The 26,931-nt window shown below is 37.1% G+C and overlaps 1 protein-coding gene across 1 annotated transcript in view; it reads right to left on the reverse strand.

Annotated features, from left to right (window-relative positions):
* Positions 1–223: 223 nt before the first annotated feature.
* The window catches only part of LOC134538748 (kinesin-like protein KIF11-B), a 194,636-nt gene continuing 167,928 nt past the window's right edge, over positions 224–26,931 (reverse strand). The window contains exons 16-18 of the mRNA XM_063380224.1: positions 25,504–25,655; positions 3,015–3,191; positions 224–464 (exon numbers count right to left, since the gene is read on the reverse strand). Coding sequence (XP_063236294.1) covers positions 363–464; positions 3,015–3,191; positions 25,504–25,655 — 431 coding nt within the window. The 3' untranslated portion in view covers positions 224–362. The remainder of the gene's footprint in view (positions 465–3,014; positions 3,192–25,503; positions 25,656–26,931) is intronic.

The following is a 26,931-nucleotide window of genomic DNA, read 5'->3' on the forward strand; positions in this document are numbered from 1 at the left end:
AGATAGTTTTTGAGGTAACTAAATTATAGCAACTAAAAACACAAAACTTAAAATTAGTAGAGAGAAATACTAAAATTTATACCTTTTTAATAATTTTTTGTTCATCCAAACTAACATAATCAATATACAATCTGAAAAAAAAAAAAAAATTAAAAATTAAGAAATGGTTACACACGATTGAAAACAACAAATACTAGTCTAAAAAATTACTATAAACTGTACATGACTACATTATAATGTTTATTTGTCTCGAATGAATGCACTTGGGACTAAAACGTTTAAAAAACACGTATAAAATATCATTGCATAGAAATTGAAACAAAATACAGTAATTTATGATAACTGAAATAATTGAGCATAATTTAATTTTTTGAAACCAAAATTTTTTTTACAGCCTTCTTGGGATGCTTGTTTGCAGCTTTGTTCTTTGCACATACACCCACTCGATTCTCCTTTCCATTTCCCTAAGACAGAGAAAAGATGCAAATATATTAAGTTTTAAAAAACACTTCACCAGAAGAAAAAAAAATTCATTATATAATACACTGAACAAAAACATACATATTAAGGAGGAAACATTGGTGCCCTCTAGTATATACATTAACACCCATTTCAAATACAACATGGCTAAAGACGTATTCCTGCCTAAGACATCAGAATAATATCACACCAACATATTGCCATATAATTAACCTTTACATGCCTATACATTTTGAGGTTATTAAACCTTCCCCCTTAATAAGCACTAAATCAACACAAAACTTCACAAAAAATTATCTTTGCCCATGACTTGCTCAAAACAATTGTAATTTTCACGACGGAACACTTGCGTTGTAACTAGAGCTGTATATGCAGATACACATATTCAATTATTGCCAATACACCTATACTGAAATGATACAGAGAAAAACACATTTTGGTTAAAAAATGTTTATAGTATATAAACTAAATTATCCAAAATGTCTCATTCTTAGAAAAAACATGCAATACAAAAGCACAAGTTTTTTAGTTTGAGGAAACTAAAACTAATTAAAAAGAAAGATAACCTAAGATGATATATACGGGATTTTTTTTAACCAGCAGTAATAATAAAAAAAAAAAAGCGAGTGCTTGCCTAAAATTCACTGTCATAAACTAAACAATTCAACACATACATTGGCTCACTATACAAAATATTTAACTAAACCAGTACTGATTACAGAATTGTAGATTTTTATTAAGAAAACATTCTTAATTTTTCAATGAATGTCTTTTAATACCATAAAAAATTCCCCACAGGTGACCCGTGATCAGTTCGTGTCTACTTGCCGTTAACTTGCCTTATTGAGCTCCAGAGTACAAGGGGTCTTAATAAGCGTACTTAGAAATACAAAAAAACTTACCAGCTTCAGAGTAAATGTTTGAGGGCTTATTCACAACAAAATAATATTTGTAATGGGTGGTTTATGTGTGAATGATGGATGATAAGGATACCTAGCACAACAGTAATATATATATATATATGTATCTGCCTCTAGGTAACCCACACTCAGATCGGATCTATTTGCTATCGAACTGTCACTCAAAATCTCTATGAATCAGGTAATTATTGAAGAAGCTGTTTACATTCTATCCAACAGAACAGGCGGAATAGCAGCCATGCTAAAATAATTAAATTGTTAAATTTATTTTTGGTATTTTCTGTTTTATGTATTGTAGCTGTTCAAAAATTTGTCCATCATAAATTTGTCATAAATGGTGAATTTGATTATGTAGGAGGGAAATTTTTTATTTTTCTTTTGGCCGCTTTTCAAATAATTAATATTTATGTATATGACATAGCAGGCCTACCACACATATCAGTAATAAAATTTCCCTGTGTTTTCCCAGACAACATTTTTTTTCCTGACTTTTTTAATTAACATATTTTGCAAATTTTTAAAATTAATAAAATACCAGTATCCCTATAGCTTGTCTAAAAATTATGCAAACAAAAAAACAAAAATTGCATATACAAGTTTATTTCAATTATATTAATGCACTAAAACACCACCACATAAAAAACCCTTTTACAAACTGGGCAATATCAGATTAAAGCATGACATTTCCCTCAAATTACTATAATTGGAGAACTACCATTACTTTTCTTAGGATTTAAAGTAAATTACCTTACTTTTCTAGACCAATTGGAGTAAGTTAGTCTAAAACCCCAATTAGGTCCTTTTTTACATCCAGTGACCAATTTCTATTGTACACAGAAGTGGTTTTTCTGATTATTTTATATGAATGTGTTAACATGGTAATGTCTTCATTTAGTATCAGTTGGTATTGTTTCTAGAACAAGGGACAGCATATAGTTTTCTTTTGGCGAAGTCGTTTTGTACACATACGTACGTACATATGTACGTGTGTATTTTTTGTACCGTGCTTTGTCTGGCTAGTCATCATTCGAAAGTTGCTATGTGAGATCATGTTTTTCGATGGGTAAATTTTTTTAATATTTAATGTAAATTATAGAGATTTTCAAGCCTTTGGTTTGGGCTGGAATGTCAACATTTCAGACATTTGATTACATTAGAAGATTTGACCACAGGCAGCAACAGAGGCCAAAGTGGAGCCTTGATATATTTTGGTGGCCTCTCGGCCATTCGTACAATGAGTTTTCAAGTGACCGCTGGACTTTGTAATATTGAACATTTCAGTAAAAATTCTGATCGATGAATTGCCAGAAAATTGTGTTAATTTTATGTAAAAATAAATAGTATGTAAAATTTTTGAAAGTAATACAAGTCTACAAAATTTGGTTATAAACACTTTTATAAGTGACAGAACATCTCTCTATAATCAAATGAGATTCGTGAATTTGATCTCCGTGAATGGTTTCGACCCACGACTTACTGTACTTCACCAATTTGCCAGTGTTTATGTACGTTATAGCTAGCCAGGAGGTCTGGATTGTCCGATACACGAGGTATAACACATGACAGCTCTACATGCATGTTACTGAGGTAGTACACATGGCTGCATGTACTCACCTGAGAATGGAAAACTGGTTCGCTGATGGTGGTACGGTCAAGGTCAGCCGACAGGGACGATGACGGAATATCGTTGGTGGAGACTGCTCTCTCTTGCTGTCCAAATTCCTCCTTGTCGAGGCTCTTGGCCAGCGGGCTTTGCGAGGGAGCGGTCATGGCACCTGAAGAGCTGGATTCCTGCAAGTTAAAACGCAACGTTGCAAGACGGAAAAAAAGAAAGTTCCAAGTCATGGATCCTACACACTTCCTCTGGAAAATTACCCTGAATTTTCCCTGTCCAACCAAGCATTATTTCCCTGGCTCATGAATCAATCTAGCATGATGACAAATATATTAAACTACAAATATGGATCCAAACACATTTGAATCACAATGTCAAACTGACCATTAAATATTTCCCACACAATACACAATCTGCACTGCTGTCATTTCCATCCATGCTATGCAACAAACACTGCCAGTCTGTAATATTAAACCACTAAATTTATTCAAATTTTTAATTATTGATTGTGAGCATGTAAATGACTTGACATTTTACTGGGCTTCAAATCATTAAATCGACTCATAGCTGAATCATCAATTTTTTCTTTTATGTTAAATTAATGATGGTTCTCAACTACGCTGCAAATTTGTGATTTAAAATCAGGCTGGTTTTAAGACAGAGGAACATACTAATATTAAAAATTACTTATGCAGCTTGGTAACTGATATTTAGCAAATTTTTTTTTTCTCCAGGTTTTGCAAATACCATTTTAATTCCCTGGGTGTTTCCTGTTTTTTTTTTATTCTTCCAGATTTCCCCTCTCAATGGGAACCTGTAAGTTTTTAGTGAATTACCAAAATCATTATTATTTTCAACAAACCAACTCACATCAACATCACACAGTGCAAGATCTTTAATCCAGCATTCTATGGTAAGGCACCAATTGAGCTGCTTGCATTCTGAATTTTTCGGTTGGGTTTCGGCTATTGACTTGGATGCTAGGTTACATTACTAAGCTGCCAATATTCTTAGTTTCCTCAGAGTTCATTATCATCAGTTTTGATTTCAATTGCATTTCCTGTTTTCTTGCATGTTACATGTTACATTTTATATTTCAGTTAAAATTGACATTCGATAATTCGGCAAAATCGCTAATCCAGCATGTCGGAACGTAATGAATGGATTCAATACCTTTCACTGTATAAACATTACAATGTAACTAGTGCAGAAGATATAATGTGCACCTGTGATTATGCATAATCATATGTATCAATAACAATTGTGAAGAAGTGTTCTGACCAAATCACAACCAATGGACCTCGATTGAAAAAACTACATTGGTGGTGGGGAGCTACCCTGTATGCACAAATTAAGAGGCCGTGTCACAAATTTGCGCTCCTATCTATATCAATGTTATTTTAAAAGGCAGTTTTTCTCAAAGTCTATAAGAGGTAGGGGCCAGAAATTTTGCCTACTGAAAGTATACAATACATTTAACATAACCGCTTTTTTCAAATTTAGTTATCATATCATATATTATTTCTGTGATGAAAAAAATATAATCAATATTTTGATTTGTCCAGATACAGTGAAATTTCGCTTATATTTATAATTATTTAGCAAAAACTGAAAAGGCCATTGAAATGTATTGTACATTACCTTCCGATCAGTGTCTTCATGATCATGATGGGTTTAAAAACCTGGTTGTAATCAAGTCTTTAACTATTTCATGACAACATTTATACTTAATAATTTGGAGATAGGCCTTTTCTATCCTAAGCCCCTGAGCTTTTACTATCTGGTCTGGCGACCGACCTGACACTCTTCAACCACCCCAAGGGTCTCCGATTGCACATCCTATAAAAAAAAAGCTGTTCGTTCATTTGTTTTTGTGTCACAGACTTCACACATTTATGCCAAGGGAATATTCCGCTGATGTGACGCCATACGAATGTATTATTCGCGACCATACAACTTTTTTGTTTGTCATCGGGAAGAAATGTTCATTTTGAATTGAGCATTTTTAAATGTCAGCGTAGAATATGCTTATCTGCCCATTTTGTTTCTTCCCACAATAATGAGTAAAGTTAACATTGTCATAGACATTTTATTATATTCGTTTGCCGTCCAAGTAAAACGGTCACACTATATCGCACGTAAATATATATTTTACTAATTTGTTAGTTGTCATTTTATTTAAGTTACAAATAACAGTATTCAAAAACTATTACTTAATAGTCCAGAAAAGAGATTGAGTTATTATTCATTTAATAGGGGTTTAAAATATGGTACTACATACATATTATATATATTATACATATTATATATATTATACATATATTATCTTGTTGTCTTCTTTGTAACTTTACTGGAAGAATGGCATTTGGTATGTATGTTAACTCACAATGAAAATACTTCAGAAGTACTCAACAGTGAACAACCTAGGCCCTATACTAATTTCATTATGTTCATGGAAATATAATTGAAATTACTAATAATGAACGGTATGTGTTTCACGTAGAGATATCGTACGAACTGTATGTGGTACAGACCAACATTTGCTAAGGCTGTGAAAATACTTAATTTCAGTTAATGTGTGGAGAATATTAAAAGTTAGAAATAATGATATATATAAAACAATGCAAAGTTATCAGCATAAAAATAGAAGTTATTTTTACGTAGCGCCTATTGGAATGAATATTTTGTGTTGAATTATGTGGCATGATTAATATTCTCTTATGGTATGTGTGTTTTGTTAAAATCTTATAAAACATAACTTACTGTTGAATGATTTTCATTTTTTTTATGATCTTATTTAAACAAGTTTTAATTATATTACACATGTCTATTTTAAAAGCATTTTAATGTATACTTATAGAATTGTAATAGGCTTTATAAGGACTCTCAAAATGCATGTGAGTATCTATAATTATCTACATCACCATTATGGCCGTTTCACAAGATCAAATATTTATTGAATTCAATCAGTTGCATTCATTGTACATGATTTTCAATTTGTACATTGAATTCAATACAAATTGAAGATGTTATTCAACTAAGCTTATTAACTTATAAGTATTTTGTTTGTCCAGTACATAAAAGTAAAAGATTCTTTATTATTTAAATAATGAGCATCTATAAGCAATAACGTTTTCTAAATATTTACATAAACATAATGAAATCTAATTTTTCAATACTTTATATCTACGATCACATCAACGGCAGTATTATGTAATCAATGAGGTAATGAAATATCTTTAAAAGATATTTTCTCCTCTGTAAAGTAAATTTGTGATACAGCCCTCTTAATGTTAGTCTAGTGAGTTATTTCGTCTTCTAATATGCTACAGCAATATATAAAACTAAGTTTTGTTAGTGTTTTAGTCTTTTGTAATGTTAAAGTGTAATGTAATCAATTACAGCGAAACCCCTTATTTACGTTACCGTTATTTACGTTTTCCCGTTATTTGCACTATATTCTTCAGGTCCCGTTTGGTTCCCATATAGTCCAATACAATACTTTCCCGCGAATTACGTCTCAAAAATCGAATCAATCCCGCTATTTACGTCACGTAACAACCATAAACAACCAGAAAATACCGTGGAGCTAGTAGGCAATGAACATTTTAAATAGCAAAATATACATATTTTATAACATGAAAAGTTGCTTTTATTTCTAAACATGTAATAATTTAAGCCTAGGCGTGTAAAAGTACGAGTAATTATAGCAGGAGACAATCTAAAATGCACGAGGGAAAAACGTAAACTCATGAATGTACAAACATGGCTGCTTGTAAGTTCTGATACTGTATTTATGTCACAACTTAGCCGAAATACTGGTACGAGACATAAACTTCACAAGATAAAATGAGCGGTGTCTTGGTAACTGTTTTATACGTCTTTTATAATTTGGGAAGTGTTGTACAGTTGACGCCATATTTTTTAAACTAACCATTTATTTCTGGGGATCGTAAATAATTAATTATTGGTATCAAGACATCATGATAAACGTAAACTTGAACATGTCACGGCAGCGAGAAAACTGGTGCGTATACCAATAAACTGGTATTAGAACTGGATAAAATTGGTACACGGGAGGTGGAGCTTATATTTTTTTCCGCTAAGCTCGCATCTATTGGTTGGCGGCTGATGGCGTCATGAGTCTGGGCGGAGCATAGAGTGCGCATGCGCCGCCGCGTCGTTACAGCAGCTGACCGAGTACAATGACCTTTCTCCGCGTTTGGCGCGCTATTGACGGTAAATATTCAACAATTTGCGGCCTTTTCTTAAAAAATTTTTTACTGTGAGCAATGTGTATGTAGCCCGTATTTGTTATAAACCCTGCCGGTTGCAACTGTATTTATAATTTGGAGAGGCAAATAATCTTGAACAGCCAAAAAAGCAAGCAGAAGAAAATTTCAAATTTATTTTTAGGAAGTAATCAGAAAAACATTTTGGCTTTCATTCTTTTTTTTATTTTTGTCAAATGTGGTAAATTAATAATGGATTAAATACTAAAGTAAAATTTGTTGTTAGTGTGTTTGTACCTGCATTGTAGTATGTGCTATTAAACAAAAGGAAAAAAATTCTAAATAAGGTAAACTGTACTCCTTTTTATACTTTTCCCTTTATTTACACTTTCCCGCTTTTTACACTTTTTTACTTTGTCCCCATGAAAAGTGCAAATAAGGGGTTTTGCTGTAATTTTTTTTGTAAATTCTTATTCATAAAGATAAATATCATAATAAGATAAATAGTAATATTTGTAAATTTAGAATTCTTTGAAACAACATCGATAAGAGGTTCTCCTACCTCTGTTAAACTGTATGATGGTGCATTGTAAAAAATTAGGTAGTCTGACTTAAGTGAGATTGTATTTAGATTGTGTGTAATGCATATGCAATATCTAAGCATAAGAATTTAGGTATTATCCTTTTAAAACGTTACACTATGAATTTCGTACACTTTTTAATGTCAACTAACATTATTTTTCACGGAATATTACATCCAGATAAAGAATAATTACCAATGTTTGAAGATTAATTATATTCCGATACATTTAAAGTATTAAAATTTTTAGATACGACTCATACTACAGTTGTAAATGTGAGATTTCTTGATTCTGAATCCCTGCATCCGCAATTTCCTAGTGAGCCGCCGGTCAGATTGTCATCCTCTCAGATTGTCGAGGAACCAGATACATTTTTCGTCGAGTAATCTGGCGGTATAGTAGCTTTATCACGCGCTGAGGTTACAGTTACTTCGGTTGAATAAGCCACTAAATCTCACTGTTAAAAGAGAGAACTTCTAGACCAGAATATTGGAAATAAAAATTTACTGACACGGCCTCTTAAGTTACTGGGCCATGGAATAAAAATGTAGAAATGTGATTATCAGAAGAAGCTCTAATTGTAAAGCAATCTTACATCATGGTTAGAAAGATTAAAAATAAAAAAAATTAAGGAAATATTTTTGAAGAGAAGAACCGACAACATATAACAGTAAAACTAAGACAACACTGCTCAAGACATTTCCCCCGCGTTAAATGTTAGAACAGAACAGCACAGCACCAAAGGCAGGGTGTCTACCCATGTTGGGTCACAGAATTCCTGTACAATTCCCGTACACTAATATAAAAGTTCATGTACAAAAAAAGTTCACAAAAAATATTTTTACCAAAAAAACTTGGATTTCAAGAAAATTTGTCACAGAAAAGTTAAGCCTACATTTATGTTGAAAATTTTAGCTCATTCTAGGCTACTTTGCACTGCAGCCAAACTTTGCCACATGGCAACTGTCAAATTTTTAACTTTTATCTTTTGTATATATACCTGTACCAGTTTTGTTATTATTAATATTTTTGTTTCCCATGTCTGTATTTTTGGTATATTTAACTTATACTGTGTGTATTAACTTATATTTGTTGACGTGTCCTATATCATTTGTACAAATGTCTGTATGGTCAAATGGATGAAAATAAATAAATAAACTACACGCATCCAAAACAATCATGGCAGCAGCGCTGTTTTAGAAAGATGCATGTGACTCGCATGACCTTGCGCGCGATATGCCAATTGCCAAATGCCAACCAAGTTCCTGTTCAACAGAGTAGGTACAGTACACCCGCCCCTCTAAGTAACACGGTAATCCATCCAAAGAAAAATGGAGCACTAATCAAAACAGCGTTAATCAAATACGTTTTTAACATAAAAGAGTGCATGTTAAACAAAATAATTGGTTTTCCCGCCTTTGAAATATGTATGTTTACTGTACCATACTCCACATTTATCCCATTTAAAAATTGGTTGTCTGTAAAGTCGGTTTACGGACAATAGTTTAACGTGACGTCATAACAAAACATTGATGAAATGATTGCATACTTTTATGAATAAAATTGAATAATTTTTATCTTAATAATAAAGGAATAATAACTTTTCACTTCACTTTACAAACAGTCGAGTGGAAGAGAGATAGATGCGGCACAAGCGTACAATGAACGTAACGGGACACAGCGTAACGGAACAATGTGCGTAATGGGACACTTTTTCATGCGTGCAGCAGGCGTTCATCGATTTTTTTTAGAAGTCACGTCAAAAAGTTTTTTTTTCTGGAAACGTAATGCGCTGTCAACTTCAACTAGCGCAACCTGGCATCATGAGATTAACTGACCTCGAAAGCTTCTGACCTTTCTCGCCAGATGGAAGTAGTAGCATAAACATGGCTGTATAAACACGCTCCACGGATATATTAACGTAATTTTATTGCTTGTAAAACTTTTAACTAGACAAGAAAACAGGCATCAAAAAATTGAATAACTATTACGGAAAAGTGAAAACTAATGTTTTTTTTTAAAGTTGTTCTTTTATTAAAATTATACAAGTGCCGAGATGTATTATGTTGCATTGTGTTTGATACAACAGTGCCGTTGCCATTATGCGCGCGTGTAAATTAATAATTTTTGTGGACGAAAAAGAGTGCTACTTCAAAACGAGCCCTAATTAATTGGCACTAATCGAGCAGCGTTACTTCGATGGGTGGATGTATACTCACACAGAGCAAGACTGGCTTGCAGCTGTCGCCGGCCGGCGCAATTAACTTTGTCACACGCGCTTAATTTTTTATTCACACGTGATAATAGTCGCTTGTATACAAAAATAATATGACACGGCATAAATGATTTTTGATTCGTGACTACTGAAATCAGCATAAAATTCTTGCATTATACGCCGGCAAATACAATATATTTTGCAGGTATGTTGTCTACTTTCTTCCGATGTTCACGAAACGAAAACAATTTTTTAATAAAAAGATTTATCATAAATAACATCTGCACACACACAAAGATGCATTATTATTATTACTTACCATCCGGACGAACTTTAACAATAACCACACTATAGGTACAACACGCAAAAATAAACTGGATGAAAATTTAAGCAAGAGTGGGAACGACCACAGTAACAAAAAAAAACTGGGCAAGTCCACGCGCCTTACGCAAGTGGTTATTACAATTACGCGGCAACTTGTGTTGGTTCATACCATCGTCTGCATTCAGCACTCTGCAATAAAGCACCAGTATTTTGTAGAGAAGCAATAATCACACGATTCACGATTGTGTTCCAGTAAAATCTTAGCTTTTTAATATTAATATATAAATGTTGTTGACGGGCGGGAAAAAGAAAAAGTTCCCGGACATCGGGATAAATTCCAGCACAAACCCGTAGGTATTTTTCCCGGGCAGTATAATTCCTGTACAATTCCAGTCTTTCCCGTTTTTCCCGGTTGGTAGACACCCTGAAATTTTTTGCATACCATTAATCTAAAAATCCTTATTTTAATACATTTTGGAGTTATTAGATTTTCCTGTTTAGTAAGCACCAAATAAACACAAAATGACACAAAAAATCCATTTATATAAAAAATCATTGCCTAATACTTGCACAAACTAATTTTAACACCATAACAACACTTGAGTTTCATTAAGTATATACTTTTAAATATTTGTCCCCAGAAGTCACAGTACACGGGTTAAACAGATGAGACTACAAAATAAAACAAATTAAAATAAATGTTCTGTTTGTTTGGCCACAGTTTACAACCAAAAAAGAAAAATAACTACGTTTTAATGTAGATGTGAGCTTCCTTTTTCCAATATACAGTAATTACACACAAAGCTCTTATCATAATTTTCATACCTATCTTTTATCATGGATAATATTTTGTATTATTTTGCAGTTCACAAAATATCTTGTGCCAATAAATATGCTGTTAGTGAACTATAATTCTATGTAGAATTTACTGTATATGTACTTTCCTTCAGTGATGTGTCAGTTCTACTGTTTCCCCGGTTCTCGGTTTGGTTCCGGTTCTCGATTCTCGGTTCTCAGTTTCATGTTAAGGGGCCCGCCTACCTGGTCACACAGACGGTGTGCAGAGCTTCAGGAAAAACAACGCGATTTCAAAACTACTCAAGATATCCGAGTGGGGTATGTCTACGAAAAGAATTTAAGAGTTGTGCCGTGTATTAGGGATTTAGGCACGTTATTTAAAATTTTGTAATCTTAAATATTTTTGGAAATATTTTTTTTTCTCATCTTATTTTCTTTACGGCCAGGCCCTCAGCCTCTGTTCTCAGAGGCGAGCTGATTTTCTTTCCCAGCCTCATGCTAGGCTAGCATTCTGGCTAATATTTCTCCCGCCTCCAGGCACGTCGGGGCCGGTAACTTTATTTCTTCGCATGACCACTTTTGCATAGAGCAGCTTGTGAAGCAGTGCTGAGCCCTGCTAACTTTGTCACGAATCGGTATAAGGTTCACTAGCAGCAAGACATGACAGGAGGATCCCGTGGGCCTTGCGTCCCACAGACCATGCGTTTTTTGAAGCCATCCCCCTCCTGCTCACCCACCCTTTCTTCTCAGAAGAGAAGCCAGGAGCAATGACCGCACGGGTACGTTAACCGAAGTGAAGGCCATCTCAGGCTTGACAGCCGCAGTTACGATTCTGGACTTTAATGACATCTAGTGACGGCTGTCGTCACTAACACCGCTTGTGGGCGTCACAGCGCCGACACCAGTGCTCGCGCAGAGGTAACGACAACCTCTCTCCCCTCCTTATGTCTCAGGCCGCTAGGTGACACCACTGGTTACTCCATTACCCCCTAGCTTGACACTCTCGTCGGTCACTAGTCGATTTATTAGTACTTCTTCTCGCCACCAAAAGATAGCGCCTCAGTCGCGCAGTCACTCCAGTAAGAAAATTTTTTTTTATGCCGGACACCTTCGGGTGGGCTCGGTAATTTTCGGCTCAGAGCCTGCCCCCCCCCCCCCCCCCCTCCCATTCTCTAGAGACCCGTGCTTATGATATTATGGTGATATCCCGCGCTGGACTTACTTCGGTGCGCGCCTCCTGACTGACTGGTACCGTTAATAACTGCGATCTTCGGCGAATCATTGACATCGCATCGTATATTATGTAGTCTTCTCAGACTAGAGGGATGGAGTCCCTATCTAAAATTATTAACCAGTCAGTAGTTTAGTTGAAAGTAGAGAAACTTAGTTTTTTTTTTTTTTTTTAAATTAATCATGATGACTTCCGTGGCTATCGCGAATCGGGGTTCTGGTTTTCGGAGACGAGACGCCCTCTCCTGAGCGCCAGGACCAACACCCTGTTTTGGTAAGTCTTGACGTATCCCCCCTTTAAGTTTCCTTCTATTGGCCTTTTGCGCCATTTAAGTATACTGTCTGGAAACAGGTCTAATTCTTTGGAATTTGGACTTCTGTTTCAGACAGGGTTCCAAGTTTGGGGCAGCCAAAATCCTCTGCCAGAGCCTCTGGAGTCGGTTCCTGAGCAGAACCCACCACCTTTAGGCCAACTACCTCGATCACCGTCTACCTACAGCCCCGGGTGATACCCGCATAATTCTATTATTCTATTCACGAACTAAAAAAAAAATAGTGTAACCCAGTTAAGACAGCGGACAGTAAAAGCAGTTCGAGGAGAAGAAATTTATATTATGTTTTGCAAGGACTATATGTACAACCTTTAAAGTTACCAATGTTGATTTCATTCCTGTTTTTAAATATTTTAATTTTTGTTAAGCATTCAGGGCCGGCCCGATAGTAAATAAGTTCAATTAATATAATAAGAGTAATTGTGAGGAATTTACAGATGTTACTAAGGAACATTTAATCTATAAAAAAGAAAGAACAATGATTAATAAAATAAGGAAGTCTATAGACGTAACAGTTGTTTTTTATTTATTTAATATATAATAACGATCCCTTTCTCCCAAGTGTTCGTAGGGAGTCTCTAAATTTTCTTTGTTTACTCCTAGTGTCGCCTCTGTTGTTGACTTTTATCGCTATCAATTGAGGGCCCCAGTATTAAGAGTTTCCAAATCTTTTTATCTAATTACTTAATTATTCTTTAAGACACTTGGGGTATTACAAAATGGTAGCAGAGCGAGGTTACGTCTATAGGCATACCCAAGTTGAAAGGTCATACCTAAAATTAAAATAAAAAAAAAAAAATGAATAAAAAAATTTTTTTTTATCTTTTATTTGTCACTTAGAATCTTTTTGTAGTAAGTAATTTGTGAACTGTCCGCTGATACACGTAGTAGCTAAATTGACCCTTGAATTTTAAAATTATCATAAGTTTTGCTGCACTTCAGTCTCTGTGTTTACATTTGAGCGCGCGATGTGAGGCAGCTGGCAGCCCGCGCGCGTGGCTTATCAACAGAGACGTGTCCGCTGGACAAGATACTCCCTCCCCCCCACACCCCTAGTTAAAGGCGCTGCGCGCCAAGGTCAGTCCTGCCGGCTGACGTGACGTTCATTGTAGGTACCGTGTTGTGCAAGCTAACCTGACAGCTTGTTACACCCGAGTACACTGTTTGTTTCCCGACGCACGTAGTAATAATAATAATAAATTATGAAGGCACATACTTCCCACGCAATAAAGCAATTGTTTTAATCATAAGCTATATTTAAGTGTATACCTAAGTTTAAAGTTTAAGAGATAATTTTAAGAGGGTAGTGTTTTGTTTTGTGTAATACTATGAATCCGGACAGGATGATTACTCCGGAGCTATTACTAGTAGATGAACTAAGTTACGAGTTGCAGTTGCGTAATTTACCAACTACTGGAAATGCGCAAGAGCTGAGAAAGAGGCTTCGAGCCGCAGTACGTGATAAGTTACCTACCTCAGTACATAATCTAAATTTAGAAATACTCGAGGAATTCAACATTGCTTGCTCCAAATTTTACGACATAGCTGCTTTCGTAAGTTATTCAGATATGGAAGAGAATTTGCCCAATGTAAAGCGACACATTATGCGATTAGAGCATGTCACCAGACGACTGGAAAATCTTGTGGTACTTTCCGCAGATGTGCTCAATGGTGTTTATCGAACAGAGCTAAATCGTTGTCTGCAACAGACAAATGCCTTCCAAATTAAATTGAAAGCTAGGGCAGCCCAATAAGAAACTCAACAGGATCTCCGGGCCAACATGGCCCAGGCAGAAAACCTAGGAATGGAAACACTAGGAAATGTAGATGTAGAGAGTGAAAATCCGGAATTTCCTCAGGAAATAAGGCAAGCCGACACACAAGTATCTTTATGCCAAACAAGGCAGGTTCCGCCCATTTCATCAACATCTCAATCATTCTTCGCAGTTTCAACCCCTCCCACCCCAGCAGCCACCACTCAAATTCCCTCAGGCGTGCATGTTTCTACAGCTCCCATCACCAGTGTCACATTTCCCGGTTACTTGCCTGCAAATCCACATCCTTTAACACAGCAAAATTTGTTTTTCCCATTCGCCACAAACCAGTCATATTTTAATCCATATTCCCAGTTTCATTCTTTATTGACATCCGGGCAAGGAACTCCGATCCCTACCATCCCCACCGCGCAAATTGCACATCCTTCACCCCCACCTCCGCCATCAACGCAGAATCAACCAGAAACAACATTACCAGTTACGCAAAGGGCGGCTGAGTATAGCTGTTATGGGAAAATTGCCCATCCAGTCGAGAGATTACTTGTTGGTTTTCCCGAAACAAGTGATTTTGACCCAGACAAATTAATCGAATTCATAAGGCACTTACTTAAAATCAGACAGAAAGGGGGCATTCCTGACAAACAGTTGTTGGAGATAGTTTTTCCTTACACCCAACCACCACTGAGTGAAAGAACGAGTCAAGCAATAGAAAATAGTTACTCTTTTGACAAATACCACGAAGAAATTTTGAATTTTTTTATACCTGGCAGACTTTTGACAAATTACCGTTTGGAATGGTACAACAGGCTAAAGCGAAGTAATGAAGCATTGCCGCACTATTTAGCATCAATCAGAGAAGCCGCGGCGGTTCTCAGATTGGGCGTATCAGAGAGCGAAATAGTTAGTTGCATAGTAGACGGACTAAATCAGGCAGAGCGCTCACGCGCTGTTTTCCAGGCTAGGCCTCGGAGTTTTGTAGAACTAGATCAACTCTGTATACAGGCCATGAGTTACGAATATGCAGACACTCAGAGAAACAGGTCAGCAAAGTCCGTAGATAAGCATGATCCTCAGGCAGAAACTGCAAATAGTTTTCCATACACGAAACAGAATAGTCACCCACAACAGAAAACAAACTACTACAGAAATAATAGGTATGGTTCAAACAATAACATACAACAAACACCTTTCTGTAATTATTGCAAGCAAACAGGACATTACATTGAGCAATGTAAACACAAAAATTTCAAACCAAATTTCAACAAGGCAAAAAACGCGTAAGGCGGTGGCCAGACAAATTTCTACCTGGTCCACCTAAAACTTCATCCGAGAGGAATTTTTCAGTGCATAATGGGCATACTAACGAATCACAAAAACAAAACAAAAATCAAAAAAGGCATAACACAGGAAAACAAAAACACAAGAAAAATAAACGAAAGAAATACACAGAAAAAGACAGAAAATACAAACAGAAGATTATAACACAGCAAATTAATCATAAGGAAAATTCTGAGAAATTCACAAGAATTTGCAAAACATGTGTTAGCCTGACTAACAAGGGAAAACGTAAGTGTCACAACATTTTCGGTCACGTCCGAACTGTATTACCATACACTAAAGCAATGTTTGGCAAAAATCAAATTATTGGTCTGATAGATACAGGAGCTACTCGTAGTTTTATTTCAGGTGATTTGTTTAGGGAATTACAGAAGAACAAGCAGGTTCTGAAAACAGAAGTCACAGATGTGCGCTGTTTTACTGCAGCGGACGAACCAATTAGTATATCCAAAGTGGCTATAGTGAAAATCAGGATAGAATTATTCACTTGGAATTTCCTTTTTTCTTGTGGCAGAAAACTTAGCCACGCAGCTTATTCTAGGCTCCCACTTCATCGCTAAAACAGGTATTTTGATTGATCTACAAGCAGGAAGTTTCGTATTTAAATTTAATAAAAATCTTGTCATATCATTCGTGGAACCTGAAAATAAAAGGTCAGGACAAGTTACTAATGTTTCTACCAACACTGACGAGAGAAATTCTTTGTCCCTGGATCATCTCGAGTCCAGTAAACAAGTTGCTATTCGAGATTTGTGTAATGAATTTCCAGATGTGCTAACTAAGAAATTAGGTCGAACTAACCTAATTGAATATCAAATTGAATTGACTGATACCACACCAGTCAAAAGTCATCCTTATCAACTTTTAGGTCCTAAAATGGAAATTATGAGAAAACACGTACAGAAAATGTTAGATAATAAGGTAATAGAACCTTCTAATTCTCCTTTCAGTTCACCTGCATTTCTAGTGCCCAAGGGCACGGAACAACGTTTCGTCACTGATTATCGAAAACTGAACAAACAGATTAAAATACCGCAAACACCCCTCCCAGATTTGAACTCGGCCTTTCATTGGTTTAGTAAGGCCAGGTATTTCAGTGTGTTCGATCTCAATTCGGCGTACCATCAGATCCCACTCACGCAAGACTCAAAACCTATTACCGCATTTTGCGTACCTTGGAATCTTTACCAGTATACAGTATAATGTGGTACCTTTTGGCTTGGCCACAGGTGCTCAAGTACTCACACGACTTCTTGAACAAGTAGTAGGAGATTTTAAATTTAAATTTGTTTACAATTATTTACATGATCTTGTAATTTATTCAGAAAGTTTTGAGGAACACATCCAGCATCTGACTCTTGTCCTTGAAAGACTGCGCAAGGCAGGCCTCACTGTAAATACAAAAAAGGTAAAATTTGCTGCTTCCGAAATATCTTTTCTTGGACATTTGGTATCACACAAAGGTGTTACAATTGATCCAGAACGAACACAGGCGATCAGGGAATTCAAACCACCTAAAGACACAAAGGGCATAGCTCGTTTTATTGGCATGGCTAATTTTTATGCCAAATACATACCAAATTTCGCCGAGCATGCGGCACCTTTGAATGCATTACGTAAGAAAAATACACAATACATTTGGGGTCCTGAACAAGACAAGGCATTTAATTTCTTGAAAGAAGCCATAGCGAATCCACCTGATCTGCGCATGGCAGATTTTAGTAAACCCTTTATTTTACAAACAGACGCCTCAAGTGTTGCTATAGGGGCAGTATTGTCTCAGGAAATAGATGGTGCCAGGCAACCCATTGCCTTTGCCTCACGTACATTAACGTTTCAGGAAAGGAAAGCATCTTCAGTGTATGAATTGGAATGTTTAGCAGTAGTTTTTGGTATTGATAAATTCCGACAGTTTCTGGAACATAGGGAATTTCTATAGGAAACTGATAATCAGGCCCTCGCTTGGCTGTTAGCTCACCCTAAACAATTAGGAAAACTTGGAAGGTGGATCACCAAAATTTCTTCTCTCAAATTTAATATTCAACATATTCGCGGTACTCAAAACATTGTGGCCGACACACTTTCTCCAATGTTCGAGAACCCCTCCGAAACAATATCTCAGGAGGAACCTCAGATTTCGTGTCAGGCACTCCTAACCGATTTCCCCTTAGCTTTTCAGGACATACAAACACATCAACAAGCCGACCCATGTTTGGCAAAAATAATTGAACAAGTTAAAACTGGTACAGCTCCGAAATTTTATAAGTTAGCTAAAGGTCTCCTACAAAAACGTACACAACAGTCAAGGCACCTTAAAATTGTTCTTCCACAAAATCTGCGTGATATGATTTTCACATATTACCATAGTTCACCTCTTGGTGCCCATTTAGGTATTTATAAAACCATTCAAGGTATCCGACGCCATTTTATTTGGGAAGGAATGCACCGGGACATTACACAGCGAGTTAAGTTATGTAAGCTATGTGCACTAAGTAAACCTGCACAAAATACACAGTACGGTTTTCTTGCCTCAGAAGTAGCCGAAAGACCTATGCAAAAACTTTTTATTGATTTTGTAGGGCCATTTCCTCGATCCAAATCCGGACACTCTATGCTTCTTGTGGGCATAGATGCTTTTTCGAAGTTTGTTTGGCTTATTCCACTCCGTAAGGCTACAGCTGACACCACTGTGCGTGCATTACAAAATCACATTTTTAAAACCTCAGGATTACCGAACATAATTGTATCCGACAACGGAACACAGTTTACATCCAGAACTTTCAAGAACACGTGTTTCTCGCATGGTATACAGCATGTAACGACATCGCCATACTACCCTAAACACTCGCACGCGGAGAGATTTAATAGAAATCTTCGTTCGGCGCTCATAGCGTTCCACGCGAATGCGCAGGAAAAATGGGACAGTAATTTGGTGTGGTTACAGATGGCATTTAATTATGCCCGACATAAAGGACACAAATCCACCCCATTTGAGATTATGTTTACTTATAAGCCCAACACACCCCTTTCCAATCTTTGGTCTCTCGAAGACCTACTGCCGGATGATCCCAAGGACATCACGGAGATTTGGAGAAAGGCGCGTAGGAATTTAAATTTGGCTCACCAAACAAGTCAGAGAAGGTACAATAAGTACCGCTCCCCTAACCCTTACAGGGTAGGTGACACGGTAATGTGCAAAGCACACCCGCAGAGTAAGGCCATCAATAAGCGATCGGCCAAGTTATCGTATCGCTGGACTGGACCATTACAGATCCAACGGTTTCTAACCCCAGTGACTGCGAGTCTAGCCGACCCCAGTTCCGGAGAGTATGTGACACGAGCGCACATCTCCCACCTTAAGAAAGCGCATCCAAATTTAAAATAGGAGCGATTACTTTCTCTAAGCCTTGGCATGTCAGATATATATATATATATATATTTAAGACTCAATAAGGAGTTTAACTGAAGAATACAAAACCTAGGTAGTAACATTAAGTAACAATAAAAATCCATGGTACTAGTTTGTAAGAAAACTTAATATAAGGTGTTAGTTTAAGTGGCCACTTAAGTTAATAATTTTATTTAAGATAATGAATTTAATCATGTTAGTCATTAAGAATGTGCACATTAGTTCATAAGAGTGTTTAATATTTTTTTTTGTGTGTTAGCATGTAAGTAGTAGGATACAGGCGAACCTGGTAACTCGTCCTACTGAAGTTTTTTGTTTTTGTTTTTGCTTTCCCCTAAGCTCCGCTTTAACGCGGGGGAGTATGTGCCGTGTATTAGGGATTTAGGCACGTTATTTAAAATTTTGTAATCTTAAATATTTTTGGAAATATTTTTTTTTCTCATCTTATTTTCTTTACGGCCAGGCCCTCAGCCTCTGTTCTCAGAGGCTAGCTGATTTTCTTTCCCAGCCTCATGCTAGGCTAGCATTCTGGCTAATATTTCTCCCGCCTCCAGGCACGTCGGGGCCGGTAACTTTATTTCTTCGCGTGACCACTTTTGCCTAGAGCAGCTTGTGAAGCAGTGCTGAGCCCTGCTAACTCTGTCACGAATCGGTATAAGGTTCACTAGCAGCAAGACACGACAGGAGGATCCCGTGGGCCTTGCGTCCCACAGACCATGCGTTTTTTGAAGCCATCCCCCCCCCCCCTGCTCACCCACCCTTTCTTCTCAGAAGAGAAGCCAGGAGCAACGACCGCACAGGTACGTTAATCGAAGTCAAGGCCATCTCAGGCTTGACAGCCGCAGTTACGATTCTGGACTTTAATGACATCTAGTGACAGCTGTCGTCACTAACGCCACTTGTGGGCGTCGGCAGCGCCGACACCAGCGCTCGCGCGGAGGTAACGACAACCTCTCTCCCCTCCTTATGTCTCAGGCCGCTAGGTGGCACCACTGGTTACTCCATTACCCCCTAGCTTGACACTCTCGTCGATCACTAGTCGATTTATTAGTACGTCTTCTCGCCACCAAAAGATAGCGCCTCAGTCGCGCAGTCACTCCAATAAGAAAAATTTCTTTTATGCAGGACACCTTCGGGTGGGCTCGGTAATTTTCGGCTCAGAGCCTGCCCCCCCCTCCCATTCTCTATAGACCCCGCGCTTATGATATTCTGGTGATATCCCGCTCTGAACTTACTTCGGTGCGCGCCTCCTGACTGACTGGTACCGTTAATAACTGCGATCTTCGGCGAATCATTGACATCGCATTGTATATTATGTAGTCTTCTCAGACTAGAGGGATGGAGTCCCTATCTAAAATTATTAACCAGTCAGTAGTTTAGTTGAAAGTAGAGAAACTTAGTATTTTTTTTTTTAATTAATCATGATGACTTCCGTGGCTACCGCGAATCGGGGTTCGGGTTTTCGGAGACGAGACGCCCTCTCCTGAGCGCCAGGACCAACACCCTGTTTTGGTAAGTCTTGACGTATCCCCCCCTTTAAGTTTCCTTCTATTGGCCTTTTGCGCCATTTAAGTATACTGTCTGGAAACTGGTCTAATTCTTTGGAATTTGGACTTCTGTTTTAGACAGGGTTCCAAGTTTGGGGCAGCCAAAATCCTCTGCCAGAGCCTCTGGAGTCGGTTCCTGAGCAGAACCCACCACCTTTAGGCCACCGTCTACCTACAGCCCCGGGTGATACCCGCATAATTCTATTATTCTATTCACGAACTAAAAAAAAAATAGTGTAACCCAGTTAAGACAGCGGACAGTAAAAGCAGTTCGAGGAGAAGAAATTTATATTATGTTTTGCAAGGACTATATGTACAACCTTTAAAGTTACCAATGTTGATTTCATTCCTGTTTTTAAATATTTTAATTTTTGTTAAGCATTCAGGGCCGGCCCGATAGTAAATAAGTTCAATTAATATAATAAGAGTAATTGTGAGGAATTTACAGATGTTACTAAGGAACATTTAATCTATAAAAAAGAAAGAGCAATGATTAATAAAATAAGGAAGTCTATAGACGTAACAGTTGTTTTTTATTTATTTAATATATAATAACGATCCCTTTCTCCCAAGTGTTCGTAGGGAGTCTCTAAATTTTCTTTGTTTACTCCTAGTGTCGCCTCTGTTGTTGACTTTTATCGCTATCAATTGAGGGCCCCAGTATTCAGAGTTTCCAAATCTTTTTATCTAATTACTTAATTATTCTTTAAGACACTTGGGGTATTACAGAGTTCGCTGAGGCCCGAAAAGTACTTTTAATTTTGAATCATGTTTTTAAACTGTATTTCTAGAAGAGTTAAAATGGCTAAAACGGATGTTTTGAGAGTAATTTTTAGGCGTAAAACAACCAGTAGAGATTATTAAAAGCACTTAAGGGACATGCATTACACCTTTATCTTCATTTCTCGGCCATAAAATGTTGCGGTCACTGCTCAAATTTCACAGTTATTCTGTGACGACGAGAAGACTACGCGTCAATTCAGAGCCTTGCGCTTAGAAGCGATACCGCGCTAGAAATACCATCGAACGTCGCGCTTATCATCCCGCCTCACTAACACACATACACCCCTGACGAGGCGGGCCCCTTAACCTCCACATAATTTTAAGTCGCACCAATGATACAGTATACCCTAATAATTGTGTATTTCTTTAACATGACTCTTCAGCAACCTACTGTGCCATAATTTAGACCACGAACAAGTCACCTAGCTCCTAGGTAGCACAGTTGCTTCTCGTGTCACTAGATGCTGGATCAGCACTGTGCTGAGATTCTGTGGTGCAGCAATACCTTGTAATAAAAAATAACAGCTTTTTTTTGTTGGGTCAGTAATTAATTTAGGCACACCAATAAAAACTTTCTTGAGAAAAATGTAAATATTTGTTCACAAAATATTAGGTAATTTATAAAAAAAATGGATAAAGTAAATCAGGTATGTATTATAATGGGTAGGGGATGGAACACCCAACATAAGTCTGTTTAAAGAGTGTATTAATATGTACATGATATGTTGGTTGTATTATAAATATACAGTAGAATCCCTCCCGAACGACCATTCCGTAAGAACGACCAGTTTTCGAGGAACCGTGAAAAAATTCAAAAAAAAAAAAAATGAGTAAAATCGGATGAAAAACAAGTGCGCTACACACTATGTACGGCGCTGCGCGTCACGTTTTTCTTGGCGAGCGCTGTACTGTTGGCAGGCGCACGCATGGCTAAAAATAGATACCACCCCTCCAGAGTCCAGACTGGCCACCCTAGCGATAACGGTAAACAGTAATGCGCATGCGCATTTCTGTTGCCGTCTCGATCCCTTGTGTGTGTTTGTCTTGTGGCTTGTTAGTGTGATCTTGCGCGCTGGTGGATACGCTTCTTTTGCTTGTTGATTCGGATATTTCTTGGTTTTTATTATTGTTGACGACTTATTACGCTTTGTTTCTTGGACGCCGATTTGGTTAGTGGTTTGATTTTGTGAATTTTGTATATTGTTGACGACACACGCATTTGTTTTTGGATTTTGATTTGGTAAAATTATTGGCTTGATTCTATGAACGATCGTTGACGACACACGCAGTTTTACACGGATTTTGATTTTTTTTTTTTTGGGATTTTCGTTTCGCATTTGTGAAAATGAGTGCCAAGCTAATGAAAAAATATGAGATCATCCAGCAAGTGGATAAAACAATTTCCAAGACTAAGATAGCGCAGCAATACAACATTCCGAAGTCTACTCTCTTCACGTTACATAACGTTAGCACGATGTTATTTTAAAGCTGCCCAAATAAAGGACGGTTCTTTCCGTGAAACGGCCGGGAGGGGGGGGGGGGGGGGGGGGGGGGAATTTGGCCAAAAATTGCCCAAGTTCTCTGGAACGACCCTTCCGTAAGTACGACCGTTTTTTCGGGAACCGTGAGGGGTCGTTCCAGGGGGATTCTACTGTAGTTAGAGACCCAGAAATTTCTTGAGTAGCAAGTTTTAAAATTTTTGTGTGACAGACATCAAATCCTTTGTGAAATTGGAGGAATTCAAGAGTAAAATATAGGTACATTTCTTTAGTTAAGGACATACATAACAAACCAAGTGATACGTTAATTTATATAAATATAAGACTAAAAATTATATAAAAAAATAGTTCCACTTACAAAAAATGTTTTCGGGGAATCTATTTTTAATACTTATTTAATAAAAGTGAATAGATAGTTATATCCATGATATAATGAAATGACTCTTTATCTTGCAAAAACCCAACTCTTCAGAATAATGGAATTGTTATTGTCATTGGGTCGTTTGGCTTGAAAATCTGTGGGTAGGAAAAATGTAGTTGACTGGAGTGAAAGTGCTAAAGGTTAGAGAGACGGAAAAACTTGGCCAGCCAGCGGTGGACGAATGAGAGAGACAGTGTAAAGTACCAGTCTTGTGGCCTTGAAGGCAAGTGGGCAGAACAAAGGAAATTTTGTTTTGAATGCTGAAAGACAACTTTAAATCATGTCACTTTATTTTTTGATAAGTTTTAGAAGCATATTGAGCCTGTGTTATTTTTCTATAGGTCTACTTTTAGTTGTGTTCTTCAATCTGAAAGTACCATGATTGGGCGTCCAACTATATCTATAAACTGTTTGACTAAGATATAATTTTGTGTACTTGGAGAACACGTCCATTATGACAAACATGTATTTAACACCTGCTTTGATGTGGGTAGTGGTCCAAAACGGTCTACGGATACTAACTCCAACAGTTTCTGTGGTAGAGTAGGTTGTAATTCACTTATCAAATTTCATTGTGAATGTTTGGCCTTTTGACATATATCACATGATGATTTTATGACAGCCACAGTTTTCTGCATGTAAGGTCTTGCCTAATTAATGTCAATTTCTTTGACCCTATTATGTTCTCAGATTTCATGAGTTTCACAAATCATTTTATTAATCAATTGATTTGGTATAATCATTTTCCATAGGTCATCAAACCTATTTTTGGTTTTTCCTGGATAGAATACGATACCTTGCTCTGAAATGTTATACTTACTATGACTAGGATGTGTGATTTTCAAGTTTTTTGAATCTGTTTATCAATTTTTGACAAAATTAATCTTCAACTTGTAATTTCGGGTTTTCTTTTGAAATATTTTAAAATACCGAACTATCTTTCCAAAGGTCTGTAAAAACATTCGCTATTAAGAATTCTCTAGTGTGACCATTTTGTGATAAACCTGTGGATAAGTCTGGAATTCCAACTAAGATTGTCAGCCACAACATTTTCACTTCCCTTAATGTGTGATATTTCAATGTCATATTGTTGAATCAACAAACATCATCTGGTTAACCTACCTCCGACAATCTTTTCAGCCTTATTGGATACTTAAACCTGTTAGATTCAATGAAACAAGATAAAAATGAACGCCTGGCAATGTTGTCGTAGAAAATAAATAAAGTAGAATTTCTCTCTCCCTTTTTTAAATTCATTACACTGTATAAATTCATAGGCTGTGCAAAAACATTTTTTTTCTTCTTATTTTGAATTAAGATGAAAAGCTAAGTTTGAGCCGAAGTGGAAGATCACTCTAATATTTGGGGCAAGGGCATTTTCTACTAATAATATTTCTTTTGCCATCAATTTATGAAAACAACATAATTTATAAACAATAAATTAAAAAAAAATACTGAAGAAGACACAGAGGAAGATAAATTACTCTTATAATAAATTATCTCTTGAGATGCTTGATAGGGTGAAAGTGTAAAAGACATTTGCCGAATAACTTCTGCTTTTAATAGAGAAAAGTAGTTTTACTCCACTTCTTTGACATTGTTCAAAAGACCACTAATACATATATTATTTTTCCTTTCAATAATCCATTCCCACTAATGATACATTTAATCAGTACGAAACCGTATGTAATTTCTATATCACATATGATTAGAGAAAATATATCAGCGTGCTCAGTGTGAGAGAGGTGGGTCACGACAGTTCTGCAAGTAGTTAGCAGGTGAAACACCATGCAGCGCCACCAGTACAATTTTCACACCTGTGCACGGTACATACACTTAACTGTCACTAAACGCAAAACCTCTTGGACGGATCTGAATACACAAACTTTAAAGTGAGGGCTTTAAAATAAAAATTCCACTGCAAAATTGGCAATAGAAAGAACTAAACAATGCATTCCTGGAAATCCAAGTGTGTACACAGAAGACTGGTGCATGGTGACTTACTGTGAGGCTGGAGTTGACGATCTCTGCCTCTACGGCCGCATCTGAAGGATTGTAGTCCTCCGAAGCACGGAATCTTTCCAAAATGTGTTCATCCGGGGAGAGCGGCATCATGTTGCGAGGATACTGGAATTCTTTCCTCTCCGGCGTTTCCCCTGTGTTCAAAAAATCTCATTAAAAATTCTGGCAAAACCAATCACACCAAAAATTTTACAGGCTAATCAAATAGAGTATGTAATACTTTCACTTGCCTCAAATTATGAAACTGGCCTTACAGACCTAAGAATAATCCTTTGTCAAAGACAGCTTTGGGTATTTGCCCATTTGAACAAACTGACATATGCTGTGTTTCAAGCAACCTTGTTAAGAAAAGGCAATGGCTGTCAAATTGTAGGTTTTTCCAGTGTACAAAACTGTTACCATTTTGTTTGTTCAACTAGTAGGTAAATTATAATTTTGAAATTTTTGTGTTTAATGATCCACAACATTTAGATAAATCTAAATTAGCAGAAAACTGGGCTGAGGTGACTAATGCTTTGACGTCGACCGGGCTACGCCCTCCCTTAGCCCGATGTGCCACGTCACGCCGCAGCAACTGACCCCCCGTCTTCTCCCACCACCACCCTCTATTTAAACCTCCCGCCCCGTGCGTGTGTGTGTGTTGGGCGCCCGGCAAGAGGCGGTGCTAGAGTCGGTGCGACGACCCCTTTCTTTTATTAAAATAAACATAATGTATAAACCTTTTTATGTAATAAAATATCCCTAATTGTCACGCCTCAAGTTTTAGTAAGTAAGGACGGCGCAGCGCCCCATGTGGGCATCCGCAGAACTACCCGCCAATAGTTTTTAAACTTTAATAAGAAATAACACCATAACTAAAGGTTGTTAATTATAAATAAGTGTACTTAAATTATGTTTGTTTTTTAAATAATATTTGTTTGATTAAGTATGTTACCGGACGGCTGCCCGGTAACAAAGAGGTAACTTAACCCTTCCCGGCGTCCATGATGCTCTGGTCTCGTCAGTCTGTTTCCGTTCGCCGCCTGGAGTAGGAGTGGCCCGCGCACCTCGTCGACTTCATATCTTTTGTTCACTGATCCATTAGTTTCTGTCGCATCTTTAAATGAATCTAAAACCTTCTAACTTCTTCGAGGCCTGCTCCAGGTGGTAGACTCTTTTGCCTAAATATTTGTTTTCCGTTTACGGATATTTCGTACGCGTAATACGTGATTGACTCTCGAGGCCAGGCCACGCGGTGACCTGGTTAGCCTATAAACTGGTTATCACCTGCAACTGTGTTTTTTAGTACTTTACGTAAAACTCTTTTACCATTTTTGCAACGTGCCTTATAGTAATTCGCCTGTGCAAGTTCGCTGGTAATAAAATCACTAGCTCAGAATGTGTGGTTCAGTGGTCACGTGTATAATTCCC

Source organism: Bacillus rossius, chromosome 14 (genome assembly GCF_032445375.1).
Source record: "Bacillus rossius redtenbacheri isolate Brsri chromosome 14, Brsri_v3, whole genome shotgun sequence".
NCBI classification, from domain to species: domain Eukaryota; kingdom Metazoa; phylum Arthropoda; class Insecta; order Phasmatodea; family Bacillidae; genus Bacillus; species Bacillus rossius.